Source organism: Haemaphysalis longicornis, unplaced genomic scaffold (assembly GCF_048455015.1).
Source record: "Haemaphysalis longicornis isolate Haplotype H1 unplaced genomic scaffold, Haemaphysalis longicornis Haplotype H1 scaffold_8, whole genome shotgun sequence".
NCBI lineage: Eukaryota > Metazoa > Arthropoda > Arachnida > Ixodida > Ixodidae > Haemaphysalis > Haemaphysalis longicornis.
Genome location: NW_027526445.1, coordinates 140561153 through 140572498, shown reverse-complemented (window position 1 = coordinate 140572498; position 11346 = coordinate 140561153). Strand labels below are relative to the sequence as shown.

Genomic DNA, 11346 nt, shown 5'->3' with positions numbered 1-11346 from the left:
GAAATGGAGAGAGTTGTGTCCTGTCAAAGAGGTGAAATATGGTGTTGTGTGGGAAGGTGTATGTCCACAAAGTGCGGAGTAATCTTTCCTGGTTAATCGGTAGGGATTTCTGCGGGGAGGAATACGTTCTATGGAAGAGGCCATAGTGCTGAGTAACTTCCTGGTCTGTGACTGCAGGATGCATGCACTCGGGCCGGGCTTCATCAGCGCTGGCTAAGCGAGTCAAATCTCGACCCGCGAGGTTGGTGATCTTGTTTGCCGGGGATATCAGTATGAGCTGGTGCCCATACAATCGTGACTGGTCTCGTTGGTGGCCTCTGATTGATCATCGGAAGTGTTGTAACATGCAATCGACCGTTGGCAAAGTTGGGCCACGCCTGATAACAGTCTGTTATGAGAGTTTTGGCGCCGCTTTGGCTAAGCGCACGTGCTATCGCCGCTTCCTCAGCTTAGAGGGGGCTGTGTTCGGTGGTTGAGATGCTACACCTGTGGGAGGCTGCAGAACGGTAACACAAAGAAAGAGAAGGTATTGAAGAATGCTATCGGGCGTCTCTTGCACCAAACCAGTTGATCGTTCCTCCCTTTTTTTCTTGCAGTTTAGTTTCTTTCCAACTGTCTCCCCTCATATGATACACACGTTTTGAAAACCCTTTGATGAATATAAAATATGCATTAGGCAATTAGTTATTAACTTTAGTGCGAGATGTCAATTTTAATATAGCAACAACATAATAGCGCAATACGGGCATAAAGAAAGACCTTTTATAGCTTTCAGGGGGTCGTCACATAACTTTGTGGCTACTTTGTGCGTGACAAAATTTCCTGATTGGTCGAGAAGGAGAACGCTGCAAAATTTCCAAATGCCAAGGACCCAAACGATATTGCCGCGAACCATGCATGGGTTTGTTTATTTATTCTTTGTTTTTACTGCCGGACCACACCCAGATGTGTTATTTGCGTTCCAAACGAAGCGCGTCTTCCATTCTTTATTTTTTATTCCGCAAGGGCTATCTCATTCAGATAAGCAGACTGTTTCATCTTAACGTCACTAGCCCAGAATAATCTTTTCTGATCTACAATGTTCTGGATGTAAATCGACGGTTCCAGAAACACTCGCGCCGAAAGATAGAAGCCTGCAGAGCAGACGTCGCGGCATTCCTTTCGACGATCCTCGCCTGCGCAAGTCAATTTGTTGACCGCTGCTTCGGCGCCTCTGTATTCTTTTGAGTTGTTAGGGGAGCACAAGTTCGCTCCAATAAACTTGTTTTCCTTGAAGACAACTGCGCCGTCTTTGGCCACGTGACAAAATCATGTTTGGTCCGACCGCTGAATCCGCCTTAACTGACCCGCTAATTCCTTTAATCCAAATTAACACACCAGTCCCACTAATTCACATTAGCTCATTCACTCACCTAACTAATTCACCCCAGTCTACCCGCTAACCCGCACTAATCGACTTCAATCCATCCGCCTCTTAAGTTTAAGGTTGAGCAGATTCAAGATAACATGAAAATGCTATCAAATATACTTTAAAAGTGTGGAAATTAGGATTCCCCATTTTTTATATCTCATGTTCTCTTAGAGCAGTAGCCAAAGGACACAACGGCACTGTATACAAGAAAAAGTGACGTTGATTTTGAGAACTGCGAGTGTTAGTGTCTCAGTGCTGTTTGTATATAATTGCCCATTCAAACTAGAATCAGTGGAAGATATGGATTTATTGGTGATGGTGTCCCTGAAGGCCTCCACAAGCGGACAAGGATGCATGCGAAGTAACAACACATTGAAAACTTTACACGATTTTAAACACCATGTAGATAGAAACCATGAAGAATATTCCATGATATGTTGCCTCGTAATATGTGTTATAACTAAGTTATGCTAAATGTAAAAGATAATTGGGAGAGATGGGCAGTACCTAACGCAAACTGATAGTATATACGGACAACTTTACATTAAATTGAGGACAATAATTAGAAGAGAACATGGTGGGCCTTGGGAACTGCAGACTACGCAAAATATTTCATGGTGCTGTCTGGCGAGTGGCAAAATATCTTCAGACGCAAGGTAGGGTACCGAAATTGAAAACTAGAAATCACATTTTTGAGGCCCCGGAACCGGTTCGGAACGGTTCTTTCGATTCGTTCCGGTTCGGGTTCAGTTCCAAAATGGCGGAAAAAATATGGTTCCGGTTCAGTTCCGGTTCCGGGCAAAAATTCGGGTTCGGTTCCGGTTTTCGGTTCGGTTCCGGTTCTGGTTCGACACCCTGGTTCTAAGAAGCAACTGCTGTGTGGAGGCTCTCAAAAAAAAATCTAGACTATGAAGGTCTCAAGTTATTGCAAATACTCGGAGGCACTGCAAGCTGAAATGGCTTAGGTGTGCTAAGCAACCATCCAGTACCCTCTCCAACTATCTCAACTTACGTTGTATATATTGTACTTGAGGTTTTGTGTACTTTATATATTTATTACTTTTGGAAATTAAACACCCGATGTGCTTCCTTTACACCCTGGTGTTGTAGCTTAGTTGAACTGAATTTCCGATCTCTCTCTCTCTCTCTCTCTCTCACACACACGCATATATATATATATATTTATTTATATATATATATATATATATATATATATATATATATATATATATATATATATGTAGAGAGAGAGAGAGAGAGAAATAAGGGTTGGCAGTCAAGTAAACCTCGGAAAGCGAAGGGGAGAATTTGGTAGGTCCTTGAAACAGATGACGAATGTGGAAAGACAGAATGAAAGTGGAGGAGAAAAAATGCCTGCCGGGTAGGATCCGAACCCACGGTCTCCAGAATACGCGTCTGGTGTGATAACCACTACGCTACCGGCGGTGCTGTTTTCCCTTCCACTTTCTCGGGTATTTATGTTAAGGTATTTTGTTTCCTGTGCTTGGGGGTGGTAGCCAGCGCCACTCCGACCACTCGGGGTGAAGGGTACCTTCTTTATAACCCTCTGGCCGTGACTTGAGGGTCTACGACATGCCAAGAGTGGTCGAGCAGCGTTGAACCCCTTTAACACCAAGACTCCCAGAACAGAGGCCCTCGCTATGCATGTAGCGAATCAGAATTGGAAAATGAGGGGCTCGTTGAATTAAGACAGAAATAAGGGTCGGCAGTCAAGAATACTTCGGAAAGCAAAGGGGAGAATGTGTTAGGTCATTGAAACAGACGACGAATTTTCGAAGACAGAAATAAAAAGAGAAAAAAGTTCTCGCCGAGTGGGATCCGAACCCACAACCTCCAGAATACGTGTCTGGTGCGATGACCACTAGGCTACCGGCGGGGCTGTCTTCCCTTCCACTTTCTCGGGTATTTGTGTTACGGTATTTTGTTTCCGGTGCTTGGGGGTAGTAGCCAGTGCAACTCGGACTACTCGGGCTCATGGGGACCTTCTTTTTAACCCTTCTTCGTCTTTTGCTCTCTCTCTCTCTCTCTCTCTCTCTCTATATATATATATATATATATATATATATATATATATATATATATATATATATATATATATATCACCTGACCTGTCGTGTTCGGTAGCTACCAAATACAAGACATGTTTCTGTTAGTGGTCGTGTTTCTCTATATTTAACCATTTCATCGAATTCTTGAGCACACAGTTTCGAACCTATTGGTCACGCAGGTGTTTGTGGGTATTTCATATGTCGGGCCAATGCGCTTTTGTGCCTTCAGCTTCCAGTTGCAACTAAGATATGTCTCCCAATGTCGGTTCTGAAATAAACACAATTTCACGGTAAATTGGAGTATCCCTTTTTTTCTCTACAAGGATTTAGGGTGACTCACTGCCACGCTGATTCGCCTGGATGCGCAAGTGAATCACACACCCGAAGCGAAATACTCAATGCTAAAGAAAAGAGACAAGCATTCACGCAGGTCCATTTTCGCCCATCCATTTATTTATACTATCATCTCCCTATTTACAAAAGGACAGAAAAACACAGAGGCATGTACACTTTTGACAAAAGACGTTGTCGTCACACACGCCGACTCTTATAATAACTCTCGTAAATCTATACACTATTAGCATGTGCACGGCAGTCATCGCACAAGACCGCCGTTTACCGCCAGGTATAAGCACAACTGCGGTCGCGTGCCGAAAACCTGTGAAAAGGTTGCACGTGTCCTTTCGGTGACCTTTTATGCAGAGCGTGAGGCCAACCATTCCTTTTGACGGGCAGGATTGGGACAATATGTATACACACCAGGAAACTTTAGCAGCATTCTTTCGGGTCCGTAGCTGCTCTTTTCCCCACATTGTTTTCATTTCTTACATCTTAAGGGTTTTGAAACCGGGGCCACTGGAGCAGTCGCCCTCGCACGAACAGAAAATTTCCCCAGGAGGTGGCGCAGGTACCAAAATTGGTATTCATGGAACTTGCCGTTCCTTTTCGTAGCCAGCAAAACAAGTCTATAGCAAGTCTGAGCCACATGGGACAAGCTAACCTTGTCTAACCTGGACTTCAAAGTCAATCACGCGGAAGAGACGGATGCCTAAAACGACCGCAGCAGCGGAACACGGCTGAAGTGTCACAAAATAGTTTGGAGCCGGTAAGTGACGTCCAAGGGGATTCCAAAGATTGCGCTGTGCGGGCAAGCTCCGTGGACGATGCAGGCAACTTGCCAGACTAAAACCGGTATACCTCTGACGTGCAAGCCTGCTTCATACGTTCAAGAGGACTGAAGCTAAAACTACGGTGCAGAGAGAAAATGAATTAATGAGAGAAGGAATCGCATTGCAACATTTACTAAAGAGTAGAGCCATCGCCAAGGTTAGGGTGCTAGAGATTTGAAGCGGCTGCCAGAGACGCAGGTTTGCTGCATGGATGATAAAGTGTTTTATACTAATATGTAACCTCGCTACTGTTACGCCCTTTAGCAAAATGGGACACTCACTAAATAAAGAATAAATGAAGAACTTCAGTGGTGTGCTCGCCAAGGAACTGAGTGAGCTCAAGCTCGACCCAAGAAACAAACGAAGCGAAATTTTCGTGCCCCACGTTAAACACGATGTTACACAGCAAACGCAAAAATTGGTCAGCTTAATTAATTATTAACGTCCATCAGGAAGGCTGAAAGGGTCTGGTCACAAAGCTACCTAAAAATAGAGGGAAGCCTTCAATCATCCTCATTCACCACAATTACCATAGGCAGCAGATTCAAGTACAGCTTTTGATATCGGGTTTTGTGTAATTCCGGGAACGAAAAGATCTGCCTGGTGATGACGTGATTTACTCGCGCACATTGTTTGTGCTATGGGAAGCATGAAAAAATTTACGGAACCCACGAGATGCATAAGCCTCCCGTGAGGGCTATGTGCATAGCCACACCACCCGCGCACTCGGTTGAGGTAAGTTGTCTTTTAACATAATTCTACTGCGGAGCCTTACTTTAGGAGTCAATAAAAAGCGTAATCGAACAATTATAAGAAAGACACGATAAAAAAACAAATTTGCAATGAAGGATCTGATTATGTACAAACAAAAGTGGCTTGTGTGATCAATACTTAGCACCCTCCCCATAGCCCGAAACATTGGCAGCTGGAATCCGGACTAATTTCGTTTTTCGGTAGCCCGCATTTCGTTTTGCCTTGGGCACCCCGCGTTACTCGTCTCTTCACAGGTAGAGTTATTGCTGGTTTCACGCCAGTGCCCGTTCCCAATTTATAACAACAGGCTGTCACAAATAGCTTGAGCATCCAGGAGCAAAGACGTGTATCTCGACATGGAAAAGGCTGCTAAATTCTTCCGCCAAATGCCCGTTCAACGTGTACCCATCCGGAAAGATTACGAAGCGCCACAGATCTATGTGACGCGTCACGGGGGGAGAGCCATCGAGATGGACTGACGTCGTGTCCAAGAACTGTGCCAATCACGGCAGCCTCAAACTGTGCGTACTTTCTCACAGACCTGGCGCTGTGGGATATCTACGGAATCAAACCCATCGCTAAACATTGCATTGCAGCGCTATTGTGAATAATTTCCCTTTCTTATTTTATTGCAGTTCAGTTCGTCCTCACGAGTCGTAAAGTCCTGCTGGCAAGCACAGCTCCCAGCACAGGTAGTCTAGCAGACGCGTTGAACCCATAGCTGAAGAAACCACCAAGTGATTTTCTACCCAAAAGGAAATGTTATGGTCATGGTCTAGGGCGGTAATGCCATGGAACAACTTTTGAAGATGGCAGAAAATTGACGTGGAAAGCGTTAATTGGTCTTGCCCACGCTTCGACGCTTGCACACGTAAATAAATACGACTTATTCTTGCTTTCTTCACATCTCGTCCGTCGTACAGTCTCTGTTGCGGCGCCCTTACTCCGCAACGTTACCTCAAGCAGCAGGGTCATTTTTTGCGCTTTTGGAATAATACGTCACAGTGCTATCACAATAGCTGCGAAGCGAGAAAATACACCATGGAAAACAACTAAAAACACGTAATAGAACGAAACACCCGATACAAAAGACATCTCTTTCTACTTCCACTGGTCAGAACAAAAAGAAGGGCCCGTGAAGTTGAACAAAGCATCCTCAACAACCCAGGTGAGTGAGACAAGCACGTATTTCTACATACAAAAGCTGCGATTTCAATTGTTCTATACACTGCCTCTCTTGAGTACACAATGTTGCCACAGGTTCGCACCACCACAAGGCTAAAGATAGTCTTGGTGTCTACTGAAAACATGAAACTAGCAAAAAAGTCTTTGCTCTCAGAATTGTGACGTTTAAATAGCAGAGACCGCCGGTGTTTGCACTGTCACAAGGTTACCATTCGCCACTTGTATACGTTTTTTATTCGATGTCCAGCGTGCCTGCTGCACTCATGCTGCTTACTCCTGACATAGACATCATACCACTCAGAGGTCCGTTCACCTTGGCACATTGCAAATTGAGGCCCAGACTCAAGCTTTGTTGTCATAACCAACACCAACGCTGAAAACTCCGATATGGTATATTTCGTTATTAACACCCTTCAGACATCTATAAGAGGCATTCGAGTTCAGTTGTCGGTGACCACTGCTTTTAAAGCACTGCACAAAATTATTGGGACACGACATGCACCACCTCCTTATAGTGTTATGCTACGGCACCTTAAAACCGATGTGCTTACATTATAAAAGGTCAACGTAATAACTCAGTCGACTGCTAAAGCCATCAGGAATACTATGGTATGCTTTATTGCCGGAAAAACAGCGGTGACACACTTCTGATGTTTTTTTTTTAATTGTGCATTTTGCCGCCAGCTCTGATTGTTATTCCGCACGTGCATCAACTTCCACAATTGCTGGAGGCTATTATTGCGACATAATACTAATTTTTCCCTTGAATGGGTGGATATCAGTTCAGTTGAAAGAAGTTCTCTCTTGCGTGGTGTCAAAGGAAGAGGCATTTTAAGTGCGGTATTTAATACGGGAAAAGACCACACCCCGTGTGACGGCGCCTGGCTATCAAATCGCTGTCCATTCTTAGATTGCCGTCAGAATAAGGAGCCTTCAAGTCCTGGATTTACGTTATTTAATAAACACGACCCTATACCATCCACGGCACTCTAGTTTTTGTCCCTTTAACGTATACAAGCGACAAAAGAAAATGCTTCGAGCAAGCTTGCTGTGTTAAATGCGTTGAAGATGAAGGTGATGGTGGACGCAGGTATTGATTTGCACTAAGTTACGAAGTAAAGGGAAACAGAGCATCGGCAGCAGCGTGCCCACATTGCACAGGGCACAAGCTCCTTTTTGCGAGAGCAAGAGACTAGAATCTATACACGGAGGGAAAAAAACTGGTTGAGATGCGCATCTATACGCACCTCAGAGTTTTGGTGCAAAGTATTTTTCATGTTTATACAATGTGGCCATCTAACACAAATGCTCATACACACCAAAACACCCAAGCACACACTACACACCATCTTCAATTCTGGATCAACAAAGTAGACAAACTGTGATGTTAAGGTTGCGATGATATCTTTCAGCCTTTTGTTCTGTGTACAATCAGCGGTAATCATCCTTCCTTATCAGAGTAGCTGAAATAAAAGAAATAGGGGTCCGTTTATAGACAGGGCCATCGCATGGGTGATGCGTACATGCTCCTTGCTTCTGCCTAGTCGCCGTAACAGGCGATGTTCCGCATACTGGAAGGATGATCACTGACGTTAGCTATATGTCAGCAATCAGCTCTGTTTGCCACGATAGCTCGTTTGATTTCTTTCGAAGTTGTCGGTTTGTCCAATGTTGCTCTAGCTTCAGAAAAATCACTTCAACGCATAGTGTACATTCTAAGCAGTCGCCAGTCAATGTCACCATGTTGACAGCAAACGTTTACCGAAAAATAAAACCAAAATTCCGGCCAGTAATCCGCGTACTGCAATAGGGGAGAAGCGACATGGTGACATGGCAAGCCTCTGCTTGCTTCTATCGCACTTGGTTGCGCCAAGATATCCATTTACCACTGCTTCACTGGCATTCGTACATGAAACAGACACACACACACTCAGGGGCGTCGGAAAACGTAAGATGATGCCGCTGGGCACTATAGTCTCGCCGACCGAAGCATTCCGAGCTTTTCAACACTCGGCGACTAGCATGCTCGGATCTAGCAGGGCAGTTCGACGGTCGTTCGAGAGATGGCGCCTGTCCGACCACTCGCCATCGCATCGCGTACAAACTCACACTTTCGTCACAGTATGTTGGTTCACACACGAGGATACGACCTTCGGACACGTGTCACACTCGAGAGGTCGGGCGATCAGAAATTGGCGCTGAACTCGTTCGCTCTTGGAACCTCTGGAAGGAAGTTTTCGGTCGTTTATTGCGACACCGTAATTTGATATACGACGTATAACGCAGCTGGAGTTGTCAATTGCACGTTGTTGCATGAAAAATGCACCTACATGGTGAAACCTCTCGGCCAGGAATAAAGTGTTTTTGTAGTTTTGAAACGCCCCTTCAACAGGCCGCCATGTGGCAAATTTTAAGATGCCTGCATTTTAAACGGCTATTTAGATTTCAGCAGCTACTTCTTGTATGTGGTGCATTTAGGGCACCACTTGACGTAACCTAAACAAGCAGGGTTAGGTTGAAAAATGGGGCTTCTTGTGAGATTCCGTCCCGACAGCAAGGAGACCGACAAGCTTGACGTGATTTTCTTGCACCGTTCACCCCTCAGGAATTTGGAAACTACCTCAACAAACAAAAAACCTTCAATTGTGCGGTAGCTATGGTCCAATAGCACGACTGAACAAGTTCCCACATCAAGCCACTTCCAGAGATCCTGACCTCTGCAGCAGCGCAATCGAATTCAGCGCCAGTCCCGAAGCGCTAAAGACCTACACCAGGCACCACAGACAAGGCCGGCAAGGAACGAGTTTCCAGCTTCCACCGTCGTTAGCGTCGTCGTGACAACGATGATTCACGTCCAATAGTCTGCCTGGCACTCCGACACGAACAGAACACCGAGGGGCTCTCAGCAGCGCGCAGAACAACCGGCGGCGACACTGCTTGGGAGAGTCAGACGACGGTCGCGTGTATGCCGCAGTCGGAGCCCGAGGACCTCACTGTGGCGGGGAGGGTTACGTGCAGAACATGGACTCTGTCCTGGCCGCGGCTGCAGCGGCGGCGGCTCCCCTGGACTGCGCCGCCATGAGGTGCGGCTCCGGAGGGAGCAGGCAGAGCGGGGACCACGCCGATTCTCCGGCGGTCCCCGCAACTGATTGTCATAAGGCCTGGTAGTCCGGCGTCAGGCCCAGGCTGAGGTCGCTGAGGGCGGCGGCTGACACCAGCGGGTGGCCCAGTCGGAAGCCGCTCGCCCCGGTTCCCGGAAGTACGGAGCTCGGGTCCCCGCCCGCGGCGGCTGCGGCCGCCGCTGCCGCGGCCGTGAGTGTGGACGACGGGTGCACGGGGGGCGCGAGCACCGAGGCAGCCGTGGAGGACTGGCTCTTGAGGTCCGAGCCGAAGAGGCCGTTCATGCTGTGCGGGTGGTGCAGGGACAGCTCGGTGGTGGGCGTCACGGGGCTGCCCGGGAGGCCGCCCAGGTGCAGGTGGTGCGGCACGCCGCCAGAGGTGATGGACGACGCCGGGGGCGCGGGAGACGGCGACGCCTTGTGGTGCTGCCGCTCGGACTTGAGCAGCGTGCTGCTGTCAGGCGGGCTCATGCAGCCGCCGGAGTCCGAGCCGGACTTGCTCGAGTGGTTGCTGTTGCCGGATCCCTTGGTGGGCATCTTGTCGTTCGGGTCCCTGCGAAAGTCGACAGAAGAGCATAACGTGTGAGGCGTCTGTCTGCTCGCGGTTTTTGTGGGAGGACGATGCAGAACAGAGCATTGAACACTTCTGGGCTAAGATACGTTCGTCTTTTTTTTTTTTTTCAACGTGCAACTTTACTTTAGATCCGGATTGTTTTGCTGTGGGAATGTCGAAAGCCCGTGATTTCGCCTTCGTCCACCCACTGGTGTTACCGCAGCCCATAGCGCAATTATATATTACCATTTTCCTTCGTACTATTGCAGCGCTTGTGAAATAGGTGCTTGGGAGAGTGAGGCGAAAGGTAAGAAGGAGGGCCCACACCTTCCTGTTCCATCCCTTCCAGAAGCGTTCATGCCTTCACGGTGCGAACGCTTTTACTTTCAAGATAACTTAGGATTGCCAAAATTGTAGCTCAACATGTATTACGCATTTTCAGCATTAAACAAACAGAATTTTTCATATTGAAGAAGAAAAGTCGCATCGTTTTGCCCATCAGCCGACATTTCGGGCAGAGTAAGTAGCTGTGATAACCTTGGGGCTTCTTCTTATATACGTACACTATCCAACACACCCCATTGTACTTTTGAAGTAAACTTTGAAGGCTGCGAACGACCAAGTGTTCTTAATTATGGCAGCCCGAGCAGCAGCATGATTAATTCATTTCGTGTACTCGAAGATGATGACCACGTTGACAGTAGCCCTCACAGGCCTCAAGAAAGACAGACATATATGAAAGCATGAGAGAGACAAGAAAACCTTTTGAGACATTGAAGCACGAAAGCAAGTAGGATGAATACCAGAATTTGAGATCATAAAGCAACTTTTTAAGAGCGCGACTCATGAAATTTTCACAATTTTTGCTGTGTGTCTCACCGTTCGTTAATTTTACATAGAAACGTAAGCACGTATACACTCATGCCATACATTCCCCCAGCTCCGTAGCCCCCTTATATATGCCAATCACACGACCGTCATCCTCGAACCGGAAGTTCCGCTATGATCGTTCTGCCGTGCGCATCACTTGGACATGTTACATTTTTGCGCGCCTGTTGTCTGTACCCGTCACAGTTGCACCGCAGGT

The 11346-nt window shown here is 46.8% G+C and overlaps 1 protein-coding gene across 1 annotated transcript in view; it reads right to left on the bottom strand.

Moving 5' to 3' along the window:
* Positions 1-3911: 3911 nt before the first annotated feature.
* LOC144149797 (homeobox protein six1a-like) overlaps positions 3912-11346 on the bottom strand; it is an 80642-nt gene continuing 73207 nt past the window's right edge. The window contains exon 2 of the mRNA XM_077681439.1: positions 3912-10259. Within this exon, the coding sequence (XP_077537565.1) occupies positions 9740-10259 (520 nt within the window). The 3' untranslated portion in view covers positions 3912-9739. The remainder of the gene's footprint in view (positions 10260-11346) is intronic.